A 26,420-nucleotide genomic window follows, 5' to 3' on the forward strand; every position below is an offset into this window, starting at 1 on the left:
ATTCTCAATTGCTTATCTCCCCCTGCCAGTGTAGCTAACGGTATCTGCGGGGAGCATGGGAGTGGGTTCCCCATCATCCGACACGCCTGGCGCCACATCTTCCACCCAAGCCTCATCATCTCAGGGCGCTCTCCCATTTGGGCAGCCAGATCATTTCTCTTAAATAAAATGGGGCACAATCATGACCAAACAGCCTAGATTCGGGGGTCACTTCGTCTGAGAGCCATTTGGCAACGTATTGCAGCTGGCTCGCTATGTAATAAACCTCATAATTGGGCAGTTTTATCCCCCCCTTTTTCGTAAAGGTTCTGCAGCTTCCATAGCGCCACCCTATTCCGGGTACCATGCCACAGGAAATCCCTACACAGGCTGTTGACTTTAATGAAAAACTTCTTGGGTATCAGGTATGGAATATTGCCAAAATAATGCAGGAGCCTAGGTAGGACCACCATCTTCAGCATTGCCCCTCGTCCCATCATAGCTAGGGGCAGCTTCACCCAAAATTTCATACACTTCTCGATTTTCACAATGGCCACCTCAGTATTGTTCTTCCTCAACCGTATGGTACACATCTATCCCAAGGTACCAAAAGGTACTCACCGCCCATGGTATTTGTAACACCGGCAGTCACCCTCCAGGAGTCCCCTTGTAACTGCCTAGCGGGAACATATAAGATTTTTGTGGGTTCACCGCTATGCCAGACAGCCCCGCATATCTCTCCATCACGTCCAGGATATATTGAAGATTTTGTTCCGGGTACTTCATGTACAGTAACGAGTCACCCGCATATAAGGAGATCAAGTGTCGTTCCCCCTCCCACCTCAATGCCTATAGTGTTGTATTGCTATCTCAGGTATATTGCTAGGGGATCTAGGGCTAATATATAGAGCATTGGGGACCACAGGCATCCCTGTCTGGTGCCTCTGCTGAGTTGCCATCTTCCAGATATCACTGCTCCTGCTCTAACCCTAGCCAGCGATTCACTGTATAGCATTTTCGCCCATCTTACATATCCTGGTCCCATTCCGTAACCCGCCAGGACTGCTAGCAGCCATGGCCACTTGACCGAATCAAAGGCCTTAACCGCGTCTAGTGACACGATCGCCATTTCGCCTTCTTGCTTAGTTCCCCATTCGACGATCTGGTGGAATCGTCTGTGGTTATGTGCTATATTTCTGTACGGGACATAGCCAGTCTGATCGGGGTGTATACGTTTATCAATAACTCTCTGCAGTCTGTTTGCCAAGACCGCCGTCAGTATCTTGCTTTCTTGGTTCAACATCGACAGCGGTCTATAAGAGCCACAGCTATACCCCGGCTTGTTAGGTTTGGGAAGCTGTATTATGATTGCTTCCCTTAGTGACTCCGGTAACCGTCCTACCTCAAACGCCTCGTTCAGCATTTCCAAGATTGGGGGGAGCACTTCTGCCCTATAAACTTTGTAAAACTCGCTAGGGAATCCGTCCGCCCCGGGGTCTTACTCGTAGGCAGCTGCTTCACCACCTCTTCTAACTCTTCCAAAGTGATCGGAGCATCTAGCTCTTCTCTTTCCTCAACACTTATTCTAGGCAGTCCTATGTCTTCTAATGTTTCCATTATCTCCTCATGACTACTTCCCTCCTCATCCCCATATAATAATTTGTAATAATCTGCAAACTCCTGATTAACTCCCTCTTGGGTGTCCGCTACAGTACCATTGTCTCTAGTTATCGTTCTGATCGTGGGTCTGGGCGTTTCATTCTTATATAACCATGCCAAAAGCCTTCCTGTTTTATCTCCTCCTGCATGCTGTCTCTCTATATATTTTTTATAGTTAAGGTTGCACAGCCTGTCCCATTGTTCCGCACATTTCTGTTGCAGTTTGAGTATCAGCTCCGTCTCTCTGCCCTCTTTATTTAATGCCCTTTCTAGTTCCCTTTCTGTTTCTTGTAGTTCAGCCACAATACTCCCTTGCAGGCCTTTTGATTTAGCTATAGCCACCCCTCTCATCACTACCTTGAAGGCTTCCCATAATGTGCTTGCCGAGTCAACGCTGCCCGTATTCGCCTCAAAGTAATTTATAATCTCCTCCCGGAACACCGGATCCTTAAGCGCCTCCGCCCGGAGGCGCCATGTCGGAAACCTTGCTCTCGGAGGGCAATATTGCCACCCAAGAACCAGGGGCGAGTGGTCCAAGAGGACCCTCGCTTTATATTCTACCTGAGTAATCTCCATCGATACTTCCGCTGTGGCAAAGACATAGTCCAGCCTCGTATGTAGCTGCTGCGGGGCAGAGTAGTGTGAATATTGCCTTTCTTGGGGGTGTTTCGTTCTCCATACGTCTGCCAGACCAAAGTTGTCCAGCAGTGTCTGCAGTGCTTTTGCCGCTGGAGTGGCTCTCTCAAACTTGCCATCCGACCTATCTACCCTGGGGTTTAGTACACAATTAAAATCCCCTCCCCAACTCGCCGCACTACCCATGCACAAGCTAAGGTTGTTGCATAAAGTCCTGAAATACGCTGCCATATTCTGATTGGGGGCATATGTATTTATAATACTGATCTCTTTATTCTCCAATAGTCCCTGCAATATTACCATCCTCCCATCCATTTCGGCCACCTCCTGCAACAGTTGAAACGGGACGTGCAGTGCCACCCAGATGAGTACCCCTCTAGCCTAAGCAGAGTATGTTGAGCCCCCCACAACCCCTTTCCATTTCTTCGCAATCGTTTCCATTTCTTTCCGTCTCAAGTGAGTATCCTGCAACAGTGCAATATCTATCTTTTGTCTGCGCAGGTACAACGTCACCTTGTTCCTTTTCAGATAACTGTTGAGTCCCCTGACATTCCACGTAATTATCTTAAGATTCCCCCATGGTCTATGAGAGTTCCCTTTCCCCTCCCACAAGTGCAGTCCAGATCCCACTTCCGTCTCAGTCTACCTAGGCTCGTTCCCCACTTCAAACTTCCTAAAACTACAAACACTGCAAACTTCCCTTCCCTTCTCCCCCCGCTTCCCTTTCCTCAACTACAACAAACCACTGCACACAACCCCTTCCCTCCCCCCTCCTCACCCTACCCCAAAAAATGCCCAGCTCCATCCCTGAATCTCAGGCTGCCCCGTGTTTGGATCTACCCTGGAACCCCAGGCCAAGACCCCAGCAGGGTGTCACCACACTATTGGCGACCTAACTAATCTCTAAATGAGGGTGTGCAGACTAGCTCTGCAAGGCTCCTTATTGAAGCATCAGTCACAGTGCTCGTGTTTCATTTTCTGTTCCAAACTGGTTTTACCGGCCAACGGGCCGCATCTCTGACTATAGTGAAGTCCCATAGTCTCAAACCGCACCCCCTTCAGGTGCCCCCCCTGCGCATTACTTCTCTCCTCCATCTCCTCCTTTTGTCTGGATGTCCGGCTCCTGTGGGCAACCTTGCGTATCGAGCCCTCCCATGGCATCCTCTGGAGATTCAAAAAATAAGGTTCTGTTTTTGTGAAAGACTTTCAATTTCGCCGGGTAAAGCATAATATACTTATGGCCCGCTTCTTTCAATCTCCTCTTGACCGCCCCAAAGTTCATTCGACTCCGCTGCACCATCAGGGTACAGTCTGTGTAGGCCGATATGTTTGCCGCCCCCCTTTGAATTGTTTCCCCTTTGCGGAAGTGCTCCAGTATCCTTTCTCGATCCCGGTAATTAAGGATCTTGGCAATAACTGGCCTAGGCAGGATACCCGGCGGCGGCTTCCTCGTCAGAGCCCTATGTGCCCTTTCCACAGCAAACCCCTGAGACAGGGCCCCTCCAGGTATCTCCTGCAACAACATGGATTCAATAAATTCCGTGGGGTTGTGGCTCTCTGCTCCCTCCGGCAAGCCCACAATGCGGATGTTATTTCTCCGGGCGCGTCCTTCCTCTTCCTCCGCCTTGTTCTCCAAATTGCCCACCCGCTGCACCAGTGCGTGTAGTTCCGACTTGTGTGAAGCACAGTCCACTGTGTTCGGGCTCACCTCTTTCTCGAGGTTCAGTGCGCTCCGCCAATGACCTGACATCCTGCCGGAGAAGGTTCACCTCTTCCTGCACCTCTCCAACCTTGCGGTCCAGCGCTGTTTTCAGTTCGGTCAGAGCCATTTCAAGCTTGGCGTCCCAGGCCAACTTCAGTTCTGCAATTGTGGCCAGGACCTCTTGGTTTGTGCCCGTGACGGCTATGCTACCCACAGGAGGCCTGTCCTTACTCCTGGCACCTTCCGGGCCGGGCAGCGTCCTGGCGTATTCGTCCAACGTAGGCTGCTTCCCCTTGAGTCTAGGAGGTTTGTTGGACATAGCGTTGTTGTTATGGGTCGTGGGTCTGTCCCGCCACTTGTAGTCTGCAGTTCCAACGGGGGCAACTCGCTACAGTCTATTGCGTTCAGGGAGGCCACCTCAGAAGTGTACCAGGCCCAGCTCTTATTCGCCTCAATGGGTTGTGCTCTCGAACGTAATTATATGAGTCCTTTCTTCAATACCTTTGTGTCCACAGGGATGCCCTATGATTCGTGTCCGGATCACCCGCGGGTAACTGCTACAATTGAAAGCCCCAGTGTCAGTTGTCAGGCCACACACATGGGCCTTGTAGCCACCATTCACATCCTGAGTACACCCTACACCGGGCTTGCTGGCCGGCTAGCGCGCGGCCTCTTGATCATGGGCCTCTTTGTCTCTTGTCATTTCCTAGGGCTACGCGCCTATCGGAAACATTGTGTCCCCGATGGCCAGCCGGTCCGCTCCCTCCCTGCATCCTTGCTGTTGGGCCAGTGCCAGGAGGCTAGCGATGGTCATGCATCTGGCCTTATGATTTGCGCTATTTAATGTGTTGTAGTTGTGCCAGGGGGTATCTTGATGCGGTGCAGGTTGTTGTAGTCAGTTCAAGAATCAAATACTGGCTTTCTGATTATTGCTAATTCAGTTTATCATATGCATGCATGCGTTCATCCCATTCAGTGCACATTTAATGTTTTGCCCACATTTGCCTCTGCAGCTCCCTTCAGCCGGATCCCTACGCCTTATCACTCACTATGTGGAGCGCTGTGACTGCTCCGTTGTTCAGCTGCTCACTTGTGCTCAGACTTGTGTTCAGCCCGCAGGCCCCGCACCATCCAACTGGCCAATGCCCGTCACGGTCCCCTGTTCAGTATGGACCTCTGCACGCAGCCTGGAGAGAGCCCGCGGGCGGGTGTTTCAGTCCCTGCGCCGCAGTCCCGGTCCACAGCAGTCCGCTCAGGGCTGGGGCCCATCTCTCCCCTTGACCACCAGATGCCTCGGGGCACCGATTCCGCTCGGGCAGCAGGGTTCGCTTCATTCCGCACGACTCCGGCGCGGTCGTAGCGCCAGCAGCCCCTCCGTCTCGCACTGCCTGCAGAGGTTTTTCGCCCTTTTCAGGGCTACACGGAGCACTTGTGCATGCCAGTGGCACTCTTCAGGGTGCATTCTCCTAATGATTTGCTTGTCCCAGTGTCCATCACCCAGCAAGCGCCTCTATCAATCCGCTCATCCCGTCTTCTTTGTCTCGGAGGGTCGCCATTTTTATCTTCCGGTTTTCATCTCCTCCGGACTTCACGCACCTCTAGCAGCCATTCCAAAGGTCATGCGGGCTCGAAATTAGCAACGGGTTCCCACCAAGTGTTCATAGGCTGATGCTTATATTTCCATTCTCGCCAGGCCAGTGCAACTGCAATTTTTCAACGGATGTTTGTAGGATCACTAGGGGCCTCACGACAAGCACGTCTGCTTACATGGCCTTGTAGCCACGCCCCCGGGCTCATCACCTTCATCACACAGCACAGGGTGCGTGGACTCAGACAACAGCACAGAACCACATCAATCTGCTTGAGCTACTGGCGGTGTTCAAAGCGCTTCAGGCATTCGAGATGCACCTAGCAAACCAATCCGTGCAAGTCCTCACCGACAGCACTACAGCAATGTTTTACATCAATAAACAGGGGGGCACATGCTCTCCAAATCTGTCCAAACTAGCACAACAAATTTGGAAATGGGCACTCAAACAGAATATATTCGATCATCACAGCACGTTCCAGGGGAACTCAACTGTAGCAGACTCACTGGGTAGAGATCCCCTACCAGAGGAACACGAGTGACAACTAGACACAAGGGTCGTAGATGACCTCTTCTCTCAATGGGGTTTCCCCACGCTAGACTTGTTCGCTGCAAGCGAAAACAAACAATGCCCAGACTTCGCGTCCAGGTTCCACCAGCCAGGCTCCAAGGGGAACGCCCTATGGATGAACTGGTCAGGGAGATTTGCCTAGCTTTTCCCCCGACTCCTCTAATGAACAAAGTGGTGAACAAGATCCACAAGGAACAAGTGACGCTTATCCTAGTTGCTCCTATGTGGGCAAGACAACCATGGTATCCGCATCTGCGCAAACTGGCGATGTGCGACCCCTTCAAGCTCCCGTCCCAGACCAATGTACTCACTCAGCACGGGGGATTAACAGTGCACCCACAACCTCACTCGATGAACTTCGAAGCGAGGCTCCTGAAGTCATATAGTTCGGAAATCTTAACCTACCACAAAGGTGTATGGATAGCCTCCAAGTGGAGGCGTTTTGTAATTTGGTGCCAGTCTACACAAATTAACCCCATAGAATGTACCCCATCCCACATTCTAAGCTATATGCTCCACTTGCTAGACTCGGGGTTAGTATTCATCTCTATAAAGGTCCACCTGGCGGCTTACACCACCTCCCACAAAAAGTATCATGGTGGAAAGTACTGGTCATCAAAGACATTCATTGTGGGAGTAAAGAGACTTCAACCCTCCAATTTCAAACCCACTGCCAGGGATGGGATCTCAATGTAGTGCTTGCTAAGCTCATGGGACCCCAATTCGAGCCAATGCACAAATCAAGTCTTAAACACTTGACTTACAAGACTGCTTTCTTAGTGGCTATTACTTTCATAAGAAGAGTTAGTGAATTGCAAGCATTGTCAGTGCAGGATCCTTTCTTTGTCATGCACAAAGACAAACTGGTTTTACGTACTTATCCTAGGTTCTCTCCTAAATTAATCTCAAAATTTCATGTGAACCAGTCCATTGAGCTTCCGGCATTCTTCCAGAACCGAAGATCATCTGCTGAGGTGTAACTCCACACACTGGATGTGAGGAGGGCGGTCCTTTACTATGTAAACAAGACCAGACCGCTAAGAAAAACAGATCAACAGTTTTTTTCTCCATAGCCCCAGGCAGAGAAGGGGACAGCATTTCCAGGAATGCCATCTCCAGATGGATAGTCCGATGCATACAATTATGATATTCTCTTGTCAGGTAAGACACTGCCTTTAACGCCAAGAGCTCACTCCAAAAGGAGCACAGAAGCTACTTTGGCATTTATTGCAAATGTCCCCTTAGACATCATTTCCAAAGTAGCTACATGGAGCTCAGTACACACATTCACTCAGCACTGCTGCATTGACACACATTCGGTTCTAAAACCTCATGAACCTTCTCACAACCCACCACTTTCTCCTAACACTGCTCGCTAATCTATGCACAGCATGGGATCTAAGCAGATTCCACAAGCCTCAGAAGGGATACATTACTCACAATAATCGTATTTTTGATGCTTGGATCTGCTTAGATTTGCATGCGCCCACCCTTCCTCCCCTTGGTGAGAAGGTGCATGGATGATCATGAGCTTGTCTGATACATATCTGCTTGGATACACCTGTACTCACACTACACTTCATGCTACCTCATGTCACAAACAAAACAACCTGAGGGACCTCGACGCGTGAAGGACCATGGGTACAGTGGACGTCACACTAGGGATAGTATTACTGGCACACCCTGTCAACGACCCTTTTCGAATTTTGAAAAAAACAACAACTGTAATACTCTGCAGCTTCCAATAGATGTCGGCCTGTGCACAGCATGTGAATCTAAGCAGATACAAGCATCAGAAATAAGATTATGGCGAGTAATATATCCCCTATGAATAATTCTGCTTTCACCACGTGTGCAGTAATTACTTGTCTTTTGTGTTTCTCTGTCACGCCTAGCCTATCGCTGAGACATTAATCTGCCAACTACTTATGAACTTCCTGGGATGTTTAGTTGTCCCATAGACTTCAAATAGTCTGCCGTGTTAGCATAACTTGATTAACCTTCACAGTTGGATGCACACAATGGTATTTTGTACCGCCATGTAACCCTCTCCTACCAAGTCTTTTGCCTTTGCATTCCTTTGAGGCAACTACCCTCTAGCTGGTCACAGCTTTTCCTGAATTAAATGTATTTTTTCAAATAGCATTATTAACTGGGGCCTTTTCTTAAAGCTGCAGAGCTCAGTTCTCTGCTCTGCTGGTGCAATGTAAAATGGCAGCTGCTTGTCACATTATTTTCCTCTGCAGAACACATTTTCTTGCCATCTACCGAGTCACCTGGTGCATGCATGTCACATGAAATCTCTAGCTATGGGTAGCAGCAACCTTCTCCTCCTACAGTTGCTCTGCCCTACTTGTGTAGTGAGCCTTATCTTGGGTACTCGCCTTCCTGTCACCTAATCTGTTCTATTTTAAAACACACTTATAAGTTTACCTTATCATCCAAGCATGGATGGCCACTCATGGCCTATGCTTGAACGATGATAAGACTGAACTAATAATTTTGGGTTCGCAGGCCAATATTAAAAAATTAGGCCAAGAATATTCATCATTTAATATTGACGGCAATACCATTAAAGTTTCCAAGGAAGTAAAAACCTTGGGATTCTACTTGCACTCTACACTATCCGTTGACAAGCAGGTCAAATCCCTTACCTCGGCCACGGCTTACACATACAAACTACTTAGAGCTGGTAAACCGTTCCTCTCTGACAATAGTTGTCTGATCCTGGCCAGAGCTCTAATACTCTCTAGAATCGACTATTCCAATGCCCTCTACATTGGGGTCAACAAATCCACTATTCAAAAGCTCCAAACGCTACAGAATAACGCCTTAAGAGCAGCCTTTGGCATAAATAAGAAAACCCACATCTCTGCCTTGAGACGTCAACACAAATGGCTCTCCACATCGAATAAGATACTCCTAAAAACACTCTCTTTGACACACAAAGCCCTTAACAATGCTGCCCCTAGCTACCTTATAGACAAACGTCAGAGAAGAATTTCTCTCAGACCCACCAGAAGTGGGAACACCAACTGCCTGACTATCCCCAAATACAAGCTTACTACCATTTGGGGGTAATGGCTTCATTGTTGAGGAAGCCAAAAGCTGGAATTCACTGCCTCAGGAGTTGAGAGTAGACCAACCCTTTCCACTCTTCAGGAAAAATTTAATAAAACACATCACTGCTACGAATCCTTAGTCTCCCATCTCTATCTCCTCTGAGGACAATATCCTGTAGTCATGTAAAAATAGTATATTTTGCTATATGTAAATATTGAAACCTGTGTATATGTAACTGTATAAGTTGTATATCTCAAGTACCTGGTCACCCCTTTGCTTCAGCCCTATTTTGCATATTGTATATATCCTGTAGTCATTTAAAAATTGTTTATCTTGCTATATGTACATTTTGTGACCTGTGTATACGTAACTATGTAAGCCTTGCATTTCCTTACCGATGCGCCCTTTTACTTACGAGTCTGGTGCGCTTAACAAATGAATAAACAAACAAACACTAACTGTGCAAGCTAATGCCTTATCTGCCCCCTACTTGTGTAGCGAAACTAACTATTCTTTCTGTCAGCTACATTTTAGGAGAATTGAATTCTCCAGCTCTCGAAACTCCTAAGACCTCGGTAGATGCCTCATTTCAAAGTTCGTCTTGGGACTGGTTGTTCCCACCAGCCAAAGAGAAGAGGTCTTCTCTTCTGAGCTCCTCTGTCGCACAGTAAATGGTGTCAGGACAGCAGTGGTCGCTTCAGTGTTACAAAGGGTCTGCAGGCATCTCTGGTTACTTCAGCTTCCAGTGGTCGACTTGCTGTTCACTCCAGAAGCCTCACCTTTTATACAGTTCCAGCAAACACACATTTGCAGTCTCTCAGCATTTTACAGAAATGGGCATTTGGCTGTCCAATCGGGACAGCCAGACCACCTGTGGGAGCTAGACTTATTCAGGCACTTTGGCAGACAAAGGACAGGGGGTGGAAAACTCCCCACTTCCTGCTTGCCCAGACACTCAGTAGCCCATGCGGGGACACCAAAGAGTTCCCGCCTAAGGCAAAAAGCACACACAGGCCTCCCCCTCCCAGAATGGTAGAAGGAGGACTAACAAAACAACCACGCTAGTAATGGTGAAAAAAGAAGGGAGGCCCCAAGTTGGTACTTGGGTGCTCCTATTGTGCACTACCGAGGCTATGGACATACCCAACGGTAGAAAAATCACACAATAGTTGGTAGAACACATCCACTGCCACCACCCATAACTAGGAGATTATCTATGTGACTAAAAATGCACAGAAGAGGCAAGGGGGATACTAGTTATCCCTTTGGCACTCCACATAAGGTGTTGCGTTCACCAATCTATCCCTAAGAACTGTAGTTACTCTAGGATATAGAAAAAGAATCTCAAAGGAGGACTCTAAGCATCCCCAGTAACGCTGCCCACAAGGAGCTCCATGCTGCAATAGTAAAATACAGGTGCATTAAAAGTTATGGAGGAAAAAGACTCCATAGAACAGGTAAACTACAAAGAATAGAGTTCCAAAAGGCAGAGTGGGGAAAAGGCTTCACTCATTCAGGATTTCAGAGTAAAGTCCAGCCAAGTGCTCTGGGTCTCATTAGGAGACGCTATGACGCATAGAAATGATAAATCTCCCCAACATGCGTATGTTCGTGTCCACATTGATTCTGATCGCTCCAAACTGGCCCCAGAGAATGTAATACCCATAGTACATGACATCTCTATCTGCGCTTTCTGGCGCCTTCTGCCGAGAGTGGACTTGCTCTCCCGTTTGAAGGGGCATGTGCTCCTTCCAAACCTCAGCAGCCTGAACCTTCTCACTTGGCTCCTGAGAGATACAAGAAGTGGTAGTCCTGGATGTACTCCTCCCAATTATGAGCCCTGCAACTTTTGGGCTTGTTGCCAGCAGAGGGAACTGCAAACATTATCCTGTCCTTTGTCACTTGTTCGGGATTATTTGTTGTCGGGCCCGCACATAGGCACTGTGAAAGGGTATCTAGCTGCTATATCCGTGTTTGAGGACCCCTGAACAGGGTCCTTTTTTCACAATCCCATTGTTATGCAACGTTTGTCGGGGTTGTGCAATCAGTTTTCCCCTGCACTAGTTTGTGGTTTCGGCGTGGATTTAGAATTTGGTATTGGCGTTTCTGATGGGTGCTCCGATTTAACGCCTACATTGAGCTGTACCTGGGCTTTTTGTTGCCTCTGAGTGCAGTGGTTTTTTGTGTTGAGCGTATGTTTCTGGGTACTTAATAGTAGGCATGGTGATAGTGATATGATGACATGATGGAATATCAATAAATGTGTTGCGTTACATTGCATCAGTATCTTTGGTTGTGTGTGTGTGTGTGGGGGGGGTTCAGTTCAGTTATGGCTTTGTAACGCCTCTCTGTTTCATTTCAGTTCCAGCGGCAAGGACTGCAGCAAACCCAACAGCAACAGCAAACGGCTGCCCTCGTCCGACAGCTCCAGCAGCAGCTTTCCAGTGAGTGCGTTAGTCTGATTTCTCTGACCCTGCCACGTTGGTTTTCCACTGGAAAATGTTCAGTGAAGTCACTGGGCCAGTTAACCTTTGAAAATGTTTTTGATGTCACTGAGCACATATTCCATCATTTCCAATATCGTTTTTTGTCTACACTTAAGCTAATTACCCCTACAAATGCTATCCCATGGCACAAGCTCAATCTTTGTCCAATCCTCGGCAGCAGCCCACACTGCTGCTAACACTTTGTATTGGCCAACACCACTTCCAACCGTTGGCGCCTGCTTCTAGCTCTTGGTATTCTGCAACTTTCCCTCCATAGTTCCTATGGACCCCCAATCTTCTTGCTCTGGTTTTTTTAAAATGGTTCTGACTTTTTAAGAAGTAAAACCTTCAGCTTCACTTCCCTTTTGCTCATTTGTTATGGTGAAACTGGTTAGACCTTCAGACTATGGGTACTGGGATAATATCTGTGGCAATTAATTGTTCTCGAGTTTCTCAACTAAAACTTTCTTAAAGATGGATTAATAAGTACTTTGTTGTATTTTAAAGGGAATCAACAATTGGAAAAACTGTTTTTTTTTAAAGTTTTGTTCTAGTGAAAATTGTAAAAGGTTGATTGTTTTGTAACCATTTACAAGAAAACAAAATAGTGTTCTTTTGAATTCTGTGACTTTTTAACCTTGCAAACAGCATCTTACAATGCAGTGCAATGAGGATATCTTTGTATCCGAATACCTACATTTCACCGAATACCATTTCCACGAATGAGAAATCTTGAAAGTTTTTTTTTCTTCTAATTTGGTTGGGTAAGTGGTTACATTTTAAAACTTAGATGGGATGGGGTAAGGGTATGGGATAAGGTAGGGAGTAGTGAGGGCCAGGGGGTCTCCCCCCGCATAATAAAAAAAAAAGTGAAGAAAAAAATTTGGAAGATTTCAACATTAGGATAAATGCATCCTTTTGTATCACCCTAGCATTTGACACTGGGGATTTATGCATTTTTTTAGTATGCACATTTGCGTTTCCCGCATATGGCTACTAAATGTGGCTAGTGCCCAAAAATGGCTGTGCCAAGAAATTGTCACTTGTTCTTTGGCCATATTGTAGTTTGACCCGCTTACAGCCTTGCAATGTCCGGAAATACCTTATAAGGTTATGCTCTTGCCTGGGAAATCTGCTGCCGTTGCGGGCTAGGCTGCCTTTGTGTGTTTGATGCCCAGGAAGAGGGTGGGACTGTCTGGTACCACTCCACATCCATGGTGCCAGAGATTCTGCGTGTGGGGCCAGAGTGAAACCAGCAGTTGTTTGTGATTAGACAACTACTGGCTGTTTAAATTGTGCCGATCATTAGCATTGATGGGCTTGGACTTGTTTCCAGCCTGAATTTTTTAAAAGAGGAGGACACCTGCAGCCATCGCTTCAGATCGGCGTTGGAGCCAAGAATCCTTCCTAGGTGAACAGCCGACTGAAGATCATAAGAATACTCCTGAAGAGGCTGGCATCCCTTCCTGCATCTGGCCTGAAGAAAGCCTTGTTGGACTACCAGATCTCCAAATACCCTGAGTGGGGCTTCAGCCCTGCGACTAGTGGTACCAACTAGCCTCGACTCCTTGAGGATCCAGCAGTCCTGAGCCTTTGGAAGTGTCCCTGGATCACCCGGTTGACTGACCAGCTCGCTTATGGTCTTCCTCGCCAGAATAGACGCTGTTCTACGGTTGTACCCAGAACTTAGGTAGTCGCCACTTCGTGCCACAAGTCACCTTCCATCCAAATTTCAGCATCCCAGCATCCAAGGATCCTGTCTTGGAGAAGCTTCTGTGACCACAGTGCAAAGGGGATCCTTTTGTATCACCCTAGCTTTTTACCCTGGAGATGTTTGCATTATTATTAGTATGCACATTCACGTTTACTGCATATGGCTACTAAATGTGGCTAGTGCCCTAAAATGGCCGTTCTGCGAGATTGTCTGGAACAACACCTGTCTCCTGTGTGCAGAGACCGTAACTGAAACTCACCTTCTCCCATCCTTTGAAGTGTCCTGAAATGTGGTTCTTGGTTCCCGACAGGAAGAATCCTTGCACCCGCAGCTCCTGGGCACCTCTCACTGGAACCAGCGGTGGGAAATCCAACCTCCAGCGACACCAATACGATCCACAAAGGCATCTAGGAAAATCATAGGCGGGGGGCAAGTAAACACAGTGTATCTGTTCCCCCTGTCCTCCATAGGATAACATTGGGAGCAGGTGCCTTTGTCTTCTAACCTTCCATTCCGCTGCCTTTTGGTCGTCGAACTTTGGTACTAACTCCTGAAATACAAAGTAACTTTTACTCACCTCAGTAAAATAGTTTAAGGGTGTTTCATTCCCTCACCAACCCAAATAAATAATAACTTGCCTGCAAAGACACTTTTTTTGGGAGAAACCTTGTGGCTCATGTGACTTTGTGACACACTGTCCCATTCTTCTTAGGGTTTGGGCTGCTTAAGTTAGGGAATTCACTTGTGAACTGGTTCCATCATTAACAGCCTTTAATATTAATTACCTGTTTGCTGAAAAATAAATCATTTTAATGCATTTATGTACCTATGGTTAACGTCAATAGTTATATTCACTGAAAAACCTTTAGTTAAGGGACAGTTACAGTGATAAGATTGCACGCAACAAAACCCTTGAAATTCAGCGGATGTGGGTTAAGCCCATGAGCACATACGTAACTGATAGGATTCACAATGATGATGCCAGCAAGATAGCTCTGTGGGTTGACCGCTTGCTGCTACGATTTGTGTGTGAATACATCATTAGATTCTAGAATCTTAGAATTAAGATGGTCATCGGTTCCCACATCCTCTGAATTTGAAAGGTTTTGTTGCATTAAATCTGATCACCTTACTTGTCCCTTAATTAATGTTTTTTTCAGGGCATTTCAAATGTTTTGTTATACCATAGTTTCTTCAAAGTCACTAGTCATGGTTTTTGCCCGTGGCCACTGCATATGCAATTTATAGGTTTCCTTAGGGCACGCTAGCCATGGCCTTTGTCCACACGCACTGTGCATGTTCCACAGATAGGCTTCCTTAGGGCACACTTGCCATGGCCACTGTTCTTGTTCCACCTATAGGCTTCCTTGGGGCACACTAGCCATGGCCTTCGGCCTTGGCCACTGTTCCTGTTCCACCTATAGGTTTCCTTAGGGCCCACTAGTCATGATCACTGTGCATATTCCACAGATAGGTTTCCTTAGGACCCACTAGTCATGCTCACTGTGCCTATTCCACAGATAGGTTTCCTTAGGGCCCACTAACTATGGCCACAGCTACTTTTTACTTTAATAAAAATATTTTCCCATTCCCTGTAAAACAGCCTTTTTTCTTATTTTAAAAAAACTTTTCTGATGCCCGTGATTATGCTATTGAACTACCAATAACTTTGGTTATCCTCGGGTATAACCGCGTTTTTACGAAAACGCTTGACAAATCCAAATCACTTCCCCACCCTCATAGGCACTCACCAAGTGTCCCCCTCCTCTTCCCATGGTCCCCCCACTCCACTCAGACAGATGCTTTTCCCCCCTCCCTAGCCCTCTCTGGTATCCTCTATCACTCTTGGGTTCGTGTGATGCACTTTCATTCCCGTGCGCATCTTGTAGCTGTGGTTGTAACTGTGGTTATCCCCAGGTATAACCCACGTTGAGACGTACTAACAGTAACTCTGTCCCCTGACCACTCCCAATTACGCACAGTGTCCTTCCTCCTCCTCCCCACCTCTAGCCTGATGCCATTTCATCCTTTTTCCTCCTACATTTAATAGCTTTTTTGCAATTTCTGTTTTCATCTCACCCAGGTGGTAACCGTGGTTATCTCTTGCGTAGAGTAAACAAAAATGGCAGCTTTTTCGTTTCTGAAAAGCCTTGCTTATGCACTGTGGGACACATATATAACTATAATTTTGGGAACAAGCACGGAATGCGGTTGTTTCCGTTCCAGTACTCCACAGCATTTGCAAGGATAGTCTCCTGACCATGAGTAACCCCCTTATGGCTCAGAAAGACTGGTTTAGAAAAGTGCAGGGTACCCGACAGTGCTCACAAATGCCTGCAAACCCAGCCCAGATTCTGTGGTCTCTGCAACGGCTCACAAACATTCTGCCAACCCTCTTCATTGTCTGCTGTACCGCCTGATGGGGAAGGGAGACAACTAGACGCTCTCTGAAAGCGCATTGTGTCTTTGGCAGCGTCTTTGGCAGCCATGTGTAATCCTGGTCAGAGACTGTGCTCGATTTCTCCATTGCTTGCATGCAATTAGGTGAGGTACTTTGAAAATGTCTCTCAGCTCATCATCCCTGCTCAATATTGGTTGTAGGTCCTTAACAATTCTATTCAGTTGTATCAGTGCTGGATGGTATGTGACAACCTAAGGTATTTGTTATGTATCAGCTGTCTCTTCATTGTAGTATGTTATTTCTGAGTATTTTCAACACATAATCAAATTCCTTGTCAATGTGTCTCGTGGAGTGACCGCTTTGCAAGAAGGATTTGCAAAGTGTTGCATGTTGGTTATCCTTTGTCTTCCTGTTGGAGCATATGTGTTGCTATCGGATGGCCTGGCTGCAGGTAACTGACCATTTTTTCTGGCTTGGGTGGAAAATTGCCCTGAACAATGGGCAATCTGGCTGTCCAATCAGGACAGCCTGCCCCCCCACTGGGAGTTTGTTCCTTTCAGCCAAGGTGAAAGACAAAGGGCTACAGAGTTTTGGACGCATCCCTCACTTCCTGCCTTTCCAGACACTCAGGAGCCTGGGTGGGAATCCACAAGATTCCCACTGAAGACAAAACAGCCATTGTGGTTGTTCCAGCCAAGAATAGCAGGGGAAGAAATGGAGAAAAAAGGTGCCCACAATTTTAGCAAAATGGTGGCCTTTCTGTGCATTATCGAGGCTGAATTAACAGCCTGCAAGTAATAGTCTAAAAGTCATAAAGGTAAAAGCGCTGCCACCAGCCATTCATGTAAAACTCAGAATTGTAACAAAATGTTACCAGGTAAGTAAGAAAGGAGATACATTGTATCCCCCCAGCACTCCACATAAGGTGGGGTGTGCTGGCTCATTATATAAAATGTAAAGGGGGGGATGACAATCCCTCTTTACTACTTGGGAACTGTATTTCACGCTGTAGTCAAGCACACAAACTGGTGTCCCTCTCCCTGGTTATTCGGTTTCCTGCAGCACTCTCAGGAAAATACAACCAGCTCCGAGAATGGTATCCAGGTGGAATAGTGTCGAGTTGATTGCTCCCACCAACTCAAAGGGAGAAGTCGTCCTTGCAGGGCTTCTCTGTCGAGATGAACTTAGCGATTCGGACCTACAGCAGGGCTTCACCAGGCAAACCAATGGTCCAGGAGTTGCAGCAGCCGTCCTCTTCAAGCTCGTCTTCAGTTCTTTCGTTCCAGTGGTCGACTCTGCCTCCCAAGCCAAGAGACTTGCCTTTTATCCAGTTTCCTCCCATTCATTCCAGCCTAGCTGCCCCTCACCCAGCAGGGTGGCTATCCTTGCCAGACAGTCAGCCAGCCAATCACGCCAGAGTGCATTTGTGTCTCCTGGGAGACTAAGCACAGGGAATTTCGGGCACCTCCCTCACTTCCTGCCCACCCCAGACACTCGGGCGCCAGAGGCGGTCTTCAGTCCTGAAGCCTGCCAAAGGCGATGAAACAAAGGAGCCAAACCAGGTTTGGTGCGCAGAGACAAACTGTAGAAGGACATTTCCAAAAAGAAATGGCGGAATAAGAAGACTGGGACCTGTTTAAGCAAAGGGGTGCTCAGACGCCATCTTGAAAAACATGGCTCCCGCGATTTAACGCTACCGGTGTTCACGGTCGGGAAAAATCATGGTAGTTTGTTGTAAAACCACTGCCACAAGCCATTTCGAGAGGAAAGGGTAGCATTTGACTGCTACATGAGTATCTAGGCACAGGGGTTACTAGGTAACCTCTCCAGCACTCTATTGTAAGATAGTGTGTGCTGGGTCTAGGAATTTGGCAAGACTAGTAAAGTCAATTTCACTTTACATTCTCTGAGAAACAATAGTTTATCCCAGAGAAGGTATTTAAACCTTGGGACAGCTGAAAGGCTTCCCTGTGTCTCTGCACTGAGGGTGCTGTGTAACACACATGAAAAGATGATGCCTATGGAGTTGTCTAAAACTCCATAATCAAGGATCACAAGACTAAAACACACATCAAAATACATGAGAGAGTGGGGGAAAAAAGGGTCACGCTCTCTCCAGGTAAAATAATCAAGTCCTCAAATCCAGCAAAGTTGCTGGGGGTCTCTAAGGTGAAGGGAATTAGCACATTTTCTGAGAATTCTTCCTAACAGGTGGAAGGACCATGTATGGCTGTGGGGTTGCCTCCCCAGTGACCGTGTGTTGTGGGTACACCCTTGGGGGTGGGACCCGTATGAATGGAGTATTGAGTCAACTCACATTCTGTGTTGTGGGTGTCTGGTTTTGGTTTTATGACACTATGCCTGGGCCAGCACTAACTGAAACTGGAGTTAATGCAGTGTAGTGCTCTGAAAGGCTGGGTGTTACCTCCAATCCACATTCTGTGTGTGTTCTGGGTGTGGTTTTGGGTGAATGGCCTGAATGCCTAAGAGCCTGATTAGTTGCCCGCATGAAGAATGCACTTGTGTGATTTGCTGGCTGAGCCTGGCTCAGCTTGAGTGAATGGGGAACATTTGTGTATAACTAGGGACCCATCACTCACCAATTTGTTCAGAAGCTTAAGTTGAAACCTGAAGCAAGAAGCTGAAGTCATCTTAAGCTTTCATTCTGAGTCCAGTTGGAGGAAGAAGCCTGCAGCTGCAACTCTTCATAGAATCCGAAGTCTGCTGAGCTGATCCAAGGACTGAATCAGAGAAGACCTGGAGAGGCGACCTCTTCCCGTAGCTACGAGAGACCATCGTACAACTGCTGCTCTTCACCCGAAGTGTCCTGGAAGCCAGTCCTGTGTGCCTGCCATCTAGAGAAGGTATCTTCGTGGGTCCAGAAGGAGTGCCTGGACATCAAACCCAAGAAGTCCATCTGTGTTGCCCAAGGTCCCGAGGAGTGTTCATGACTGCTTGAAGCCAAGCGGTGGATTATCTCCCGGAAGAGGGGTACCCTGGCATAGTGCTACCAGACACCCAGAGCTGCAAAGGTTCCAAATAAGATTGCTTCACCTTCAAGGGGCACAGCATTTATCCACTTTTCCACGCCGGAAAAGGTCCAGTTCCACTGTCTGCAGAGGAGTGTCCCCCGGTGGGTTTCCCGCCACCAAAATGCAAAGAAGACCTCCCGAGGGTCTAGACTTGGTGACGGTCCACAGTCCAAGGTCCATGATGTGACTGCAGCACCGAAGAACTGACAAGCGGTGCACCGCGAAACCTGACACCTACTTCTGTCACTGCACCCGTCGCCACTGAAAGTCATGAACGACCACTGAAGGACTTATCTTCCTCGTCCAGGCCTTCTCGAGGTCCACAGCAAGTTTCAGATTCGTGGGATATCCACAGCCGACAGCAACCAGACATCGCAGACCACAGCGAAGGTCCCGATTTGCTGCCTTTCAGACACTGCTTGGTTCCCTCCTTCTCGACAGACATCCCAGCGATTGTCCGTCCAAGGGGGGGTGGGGGGGGCTCCATCCTTGAGGGGTCTCGTTGAGTAAAGCTAAGAAACTCCTCCACTTCACCTTCCAGGCACTAAAGGTACTGTGATGAGGAAGAGTATCTTCCAGCCTCAGGACTCATACAGGGATCCCAGATTTATCCTGGATCCTCTTTGTCTGTGTATTCTCAGGTACTTTGCAGTACTGAGATCTGTAGAAAGAAAAGTAGAGCATTATTAAACATTTATGGGCATGGCTGTAATAGACCAGATAAGGTACACCTTAACCGTTTCTTACAGATTGCCCAGGTGGGGGGGATCCTCACACAGTATTGCATTTATATTCTGTGGGAAGCATTCTGGCAATGTTCTACCATATTACTGCCTTTCTACATGAATGTCTATGAAGTTACACACTGCTTAGTAATTCTTATGCTTTTTTAAAAACTGTCATCAGTTGGTGCATTTTACCTGAATCTAAATGTATTGTGGTACACCATGGATGTGTATATATTTACCAATTTTAGGCTAGTGTTGAGTATAAAGTGTGTTATTTATTGCTATATATATATATTTACTTAAACCCTATTATATATAATAAAAGAACTGTGCTACTATTGTGTGGACATTGCTTTGTGGGGGCTTCAGGATTCACTGTACGTAAGAACCTGCCTGCATCACCTCCTTTGAGTCTCCACCTTAGTTGCTCGCCCATAGCTTCCATTAGAGAACCTTGGCTGGGGTGGTATGTGCCTCTACCCCAATCATAAAGTGGGCAGGAGTACAGCTACCCCCTCCAGTCTTTACACTCCCTTCTCCTGGTGGTGCTTGCTTCAGTTCAGGGGGAATGACTTCTTTCCCCTGGCTTCTTTAGCACAGCTCTTTGTCCAATATCAGGAGAATTACTCTCTTCTCCTGGTGGTGCTTGCTTCAGTTCAGAGGGAATGGCTTCTTTCCCCTGGCGTCTTTATCACAGCTCTTTGTCCCATACCAGGAGAGTGACTCTCTTTTCCTGGTGGTGCTTGCTTCAGTTCAGGGGGAATGGCTCCTTTCCCCTGGCGTCTTTATCACAGCTCTTTGTCCCATACCAGGAGAATGACTCTCTTCTCCTGGTATTGTTTCTTACAGTCTTTCTGTTGTGGTTCTAAACCCTTCGCTGGCGGCCAGTGGTTTCCTCACTCCCCTTTGGCAAGGAAGATTTCCTCTGATTTTCTCCTTTTTCACTCTTGGGGGCAGAGGGGGGTCACAGACCATTCTCTAGTGGTCAGTGGTTTTCTCACTACCACTACGCCGAGAAAGATTTCCTGTGATGCTTTTCCTATTATTCTTGGGGTCCCAAACATTTTTCTGGTGCTCAGTGGTTTCCTTGTTACCACTGCACCGAGGAAGATGTCCTCTAATGTTCGCCCTTTCACTCTTGGGGTCCCAGACCCCTCTCGCGTTATGCCCATTAACTTCCTTGCCGGGTGAAAGCTATCTTAGCCTTTGTGTTAACCCCTAGGTCCCCTCTGATTTTCATGTAACTCCCCTTGTTAGTAATAATTTCTCTTTACTGCACCTTTCCTTCCATTTTATGCACCCCTAACCGTTTGCTTTTATTGTTGTTCCTGGCCTGTACTTTTTACAGTACATTGAAGTCTAAGCTTCATTACCCTGTCTTTTGCTCATCTGTTATGGGGAAACTGTCATGTCCTCCGGCCTGTCAGTAATGGATGACCTTGTTTCCCTTAGTCTAGTTACTTGATTACTACTTTTAGTAACTTGTTATCACGTGTGGTAACTGTTGGGGAGGATTCTCATTTCTTTGCTAATTCCCTTCAACCTTAGAGACCCCCAGCTCTTTTGCTGGACATAAGGACCTTTTAATGTTGACCCTGGAATGAGTGAGCCCTTTTTCTCACTCTCTCATGTGTTGTTACCTGATTTGGAGTATGTGTTTTTTATTTCTGGAGTACGACAAACTCCATAGGCATCTGTATTTTGTATGGTGACACACAGCACCTTCGGTGCAGTGTCACAGAGAAATCCTTTAAACATTATGAGAAATCTGAACACATTTTCTTGTGCGAACTACTGTTCCCAAGTATAGTAGAGTGAAATTTACTTTACTTACCTTTTTCTCTTTGTAGGTCCAGCGTACACTATCTTTTGTGGAGTGCTGAGGTTACTTAGTAGCCCCTTTTCCTACCTACTCATGTAACATGTTAACCTCACTACTTTAAATGGTGGTTGTATACTAATTGACCTTTTCACAATTGACCTCGGGAGAATTGACCTCGGGAGAATCGACCTAATTTAGAAGGTCAATTAGGACATATATGCGGGGGGAAACCCCCCGCAGCCACCCACCCAATCCGAAAACCCCTGCAATCCCCAGCCAAAAAACCAATCCAATACATAAATAAAATAATATAAAGGTCCATTGTGCAGAAGGTCAATTGGGACCACTATAATTAGGTAAATTGTGCAAAAGGTCAATTGTAAAAGGTCAATTTGGGTAATACCTAAATGGCTGGTGGCAGTGGTTTAATTTTCCTTCCATTGTGCTTTTCTACCGCAGGCTGAATCCTCAGCTGCAGTATAGCACCCATGGGTGCCCATTTTGTCAAAATGGCCCTTGTCGTCTTTTTTTGCCTTTTTCTGTTTGTGAGGTCTTTATTGGGTTTTACTCTGCGCCCCAAGCCAGGTTTGAGCCCTTCGTTCGTTTTGCCTTTGGCAGGCTTCAGTACTGAAACCTGCCTCTGGCTCCAGTGTGTCTGGAAGGGCAGGAAGTGAGGGAGGTTCCCAAAACTCCTGTCCTTTGTCTTTAGGAATGCCTGAATGCACCCAGTCCTTATTGGCTGGCTGGCTGTCCTTTCAGGACAGCCACCCTGCTGTTTGAGTGACAGCTAGGTTGTGCATGAATGGGAGAAACCTGCTTAAAAGGTGAGGGTTTTTGGACTAGAGGCAGAGTCGGCCACTGGGAAGAACAACCCGACGAAGAAACTGTGAACAAAGCTTGCTGCTTCCTCCTGGACCTTTGAATTGCCCGGTGAAGCCCTGCTGCTGGGCTGAAACTCCTTTTTCTAATCGACAAGAGAAGCTCCGGAAGGGACTACTTCTTCCCCTGGGTTAGTGGGACCAACTTACCCAGAGACGAACTCCGCTGGACCACCTTCCCCGACTGGCTGTACCTCTTTGCTGCTGCTGGAATCGAGTGCCAAGGGTCGAGAAATCTGTAGTCGAGTGCAATGTCTGCAAGCCAGCCAGAAGCTCCAGAAGCCTCCCCAGGACCCTCTAGAAGCAGGATGACCAGAGCTTGAGTCCCCTCACCAGAGTGCAGAACTCGCGGAGTGAAGGAAGCCCAGCCGGTGTCCAAGATCCGCGGTGGTGCTGTTTACCGAGCGATGAAACCACAAAGTGCAGCTGATCTGAAAAGAGCCCGTAGCTGATGACGACCTCCGAATGCTGCCGCCGGAGTCCTCCAGGCATCCTCCCTCTTATCCCCACGACTGAGGCCCAGGAACCCAGGATCTGCATCACTGCACCCAGACAGAAGCCAGCTGGACCACTCTTCTGACCAAAGGTACTGTTCCGACCTGGGGTACTAACCTCGGTGTCTTTAGCTTTGCTCTTCTCATTTGAGACTTGCAGTAGAGTTGATTTCAGCTCTGCCCTTCACAAGTGTAACAGATTGTGACCGTGCAGTGATTTTTCTTGAACAAACTCTCTAACTTTGTGCAAGACTTTATCTAAGAAATGCCTCCGCTCCATAGACTGTGCTCCAATTGACTTTGGCTGTCCTGGCTCCCTGTAGACTCTTCTATTCCATTGGACTTTGATATTTACTGTCGCTCAGAGGTGATAACTTGGTTTTAAACTCTTATTGCTGGGAAAGGTTTTTGCCTAGACTTTATTTGAAGATGTAAGCGCTCACATGCTCTGATAACGTGTTTAACCTTTTTCTCCTTCCCTTAACGTTTCCTTTCTACAAACCCCAGCATCTACAAAGTGTTCTAGTGATATATAAATGCCAATACTGTCCTAGTTCGTGAAGTCACCTCAGAGTGTAGGGAGTGTGTAAAAGTATCTTTATAGAGTATTTGTGTTGATTCTGGAAAGCTATTTTAAAGTATATTAGATTGTTAAATACTTTGCCCTTTTCAAAGAATGCTTATTTAAAAATGCTGTTAAATAAATAATTATTTATAACTACAAACCTTGAGTGTAAGTGTTACTTGCCTACTTGTAATTGTGGATTTCATTGCTAAAGCGCGACAGCTCACATTTAGCCTTCTTAAGAGGACAAGTGTTGTGTAGTCTCCCCCAGGGTTACTACATCAAAACCTGCCTAACAGTTACTTTTAACATTGTACAATGCATCTTACAATGCAGTCCAATGGGGTACACTTCTTGTGTTTGCCCTAGACTAACACTAAAGGATTTATGGTTACTCTAGTGTGCTAAATGTATAAGCTGGTGGCAGCAGTGACTTTTTACAATTTCTTGGTGTTTTTCGTTTTAGCCTTACTGCGTTGGGCTACTAATTGTAACCTTAATTAAACTGGCATTTAGGATAAGGGGAGGATCCCTGCACACACTCTAGAGAGATCCTGGAGTAACCTGAAGGAGCCAAGACTCCTGTCTAGCTGTGAGAGCCGTGAAGAGACCAGAGACCCGTCTGAAGGAGGCCTGGCAACCAACTTCTGCTGCTGACCTGGAGGAGCCCTGTCTTGCTATTGATCTTGATTGATCCTGATCTTCAGCAATCCTGCAGGGGAGCTGCGACCGGTGGAGTGGAGGGAACATCCATTCATGTTGGCTGCTCGGTACCCTTTGAAGAAGAGGTGTCACAAGTGTCCCGGGTTCGTCCTGTGGCTGACCAGCTCTAAGTTTGGGCTACCGTGCTGCCGACTTCGCCGTTCCGTATTAAGGCCTGGAACTTGGGGTCCTCCTCTTGTCCTACAAGACTTAGCTCAGCAGAATTTCTGAGTCCTAGCGTCCAGGGGACCCGAGATAGGAGGGAAAGTCTGACCGCGACAAGTGAGTGCCTTTGTGTCGCCGTGCTGCAGTGACCACTGTCCGTAACAGCGTACCTGATTCAAGTCCGTGTCCTTCATCGTTTTTTTTCTGCATTCTTCACCCGAGAGTCCTTGCACCAGCGAAAGACACCGACCGGAGATCTGCTCGAACCTGCAACCCCAGTGAATCAAGGACTGAGGCCGACGGTGGGAAAAGCAACCTCGACCTTCAATCGATCTGCCAAGTCCTGTGAAGAATAGGAGTATGGGGGTGAGTTACTGTGGTTCTTACCTGCGCTTAAACTCCCGTTAAAAGTTTTGATAACTTTAATAAAACCTTTGCTATACTTTGGCTTTGCCAGTGCTTGCTTGCTGTTAGGGAGAGTTCTCTGTAAAGGCTGATTTCCCAAACCTAGTGAGCCCCCCAGCAGCTTTGCTGGATTTTTGGGGTTTATTTTTTTCTCCTGCTAAGAGTGAGACTCTTTTTCTCCCACTGCATGATTTGAGAATGTCCTTTGACTTTGTAATGTGTTTTATGGGCTATGGGGTCTTTTACTCCATAGGGCTTCATGTGTTTTTAGTATATGTGTTACACAACACCCTCAGTGCAGTAACACAGGGGTGTCATAGTGACCCCCAAACATAGACTCCATACCCTGGGACTGACTACTGTCTCCCAGGGCATGTAAAGGCACCATTGACTTTACTAGTCTTAAATTGTGAACAGAATCAGTACAAACCATCATATTGTGGAAGCACTGGTAGGGGTAATTCGATTTCCCCTGGGTCTGTTTTTCAAGGGGGCACTGTCCAGTCCCCCCTTGTCGAGTTTCTGGCTGGTGGCAGTGGTTACCACGCAAAATATTCCACCGGAATATTTCCTTTGGGATTTTCCCATTGATTTTAAACGCACCACTTTTTTGGTGCAGTGTTAGATTCCCCGGTTGGGTCTTTTTGCCGGGACTCGGTTTTAAAATGGCGTTTGTGTTCGCCTCTGTAACTCCAACCCAAGTCGAGCCCTTTGTTCCACTTTTGGCGGGCTTCTACACAGAAGCCTCCAAAAGTGGTGCCACTCTGTGTCTGGGTCTACAGGATGTGTGGGAGGGGGGAATAGACACCCTGGACTGAGTTGCCTTGGCAACTCAAGTCACACGCTTGTGTGATTGGCCCAGTGGTGAGTCGCCCGGCTCACCACTTAGCATGTTTGAGTGACAGCTAGGCTGATGAATGGGGGTTTTGCTGCATAAAAGCAGGGCTTTGGGGACTGAAACTTCAGAAGTCGCCACAGGACCTAAAGAATCTGAAGAGGGGAGAAGCTGAGCCATCTACACCACCGGTTGGAGCCCTGCTGTACGAAACTCACCACTTTCCCGACGACAGAGAAGATCTTCTTGCAGGAGAGTCTTCTTCCCTTTGAGCTGGTGGGACCAACCAGTTCGCCTTTTTCGCCTTCCTGGATCGTCTCGTGGTCGAATCGCCCGTGCCAAGCACCCCAGCGACCGGATAGCCACGCTTCACCACTACCGCGAATAAAAGGGTAGTACCTTTTAACCGGGAAACTCCGCGGCTGGTTTCTTCCCTGGCAGTGCAACGACCTCCAGCTTTCCTCCACGTCGAGATCTTCTCTTCCCCTGGACGAAGCACCGACTTGCACCCGCTGCCAGGAACAACTGCCCCCGCTGGAGCTTTCTCACCATTTCAGGTACTGTGTCCCGCCTGGTCTCCCTTGCAACAGACCGTCCAAGGTGTCCCGTAAATCCTTGACTCTCTATTCTGGGGTGACCTCGGACCTGTCAACATACCTTTCTAACCTGATCCAACCTCTTTTTGACTTTCCTGCAAAGGCTTTTAGTGCATTTCCACTGTGTGATCTTGGGCACATTCCGCCTTGCTCTCTCCAAGAGTGGGCCAGGCCTATGAACTTTTTACTCTACAGTAGACCCTGCCTTTCTTCACTTGATGTGGTTCTTTAAAAGTGTTGGTATTGTGTGTTTTTCCCATTTCTGCCTTTTCTCTACCTTTTTAACCCCTTAAGTGCCATGGGTATTTCTCCCCAGTGCCAGGGCCTTTTTTGGTGATTTCGGTATGTGGCCATTCAATGGCTTGTGCATTTTTTTCCCACATGTAGGCGGTCGTAACG

The 26,420-nt window shown here is 47.4% G+C and overlaps 1 protein-coding gene across 5 annotated transcripts in view; it reads left to right on the forward strand.

Annotated features, from left to right (window-relative positions):
- Window positions 1-26,420, forward strand: part of MED12 (mediator complex subunit 12) — a 1,704,158-nt gene that overhangs the window by 1,671,566 nt on the left and 6,172 nt on the right. For all 5 annotated transcript variants that reach the window (XM_069612388.1, XM_069612385.1, XM_069612387.1 and 2 more), the window contains exon 43: window positions 11,561-11,642. In XM_069612388.1, coding sequence (XP_069468489.1) covers window positions 11,561-11,642 — 82 coding nt within the window. The remainder of the gene's footprint in view (window positions 1-11,560; window positions 11,643-26,420) is intronic.

The sequence above is a fragment of the Ambystoma mexicanum genome, chromosome 5p (genome assembly GCF_040938575.1).
Source record: "Ambystoma mexicanum isolate Mex_15411 chromosome 5p, UKY_AmexF1_1, whole genome shotgun sequence".
In the NCBI taxonomy this organism is placed as follows: domain Eukaryota; kingdom Metazoa; phylum Chordata; class Amphibia; order Caudata; family Ambystomatidae; genus Ambystoma; species Ambystoma mexicanum.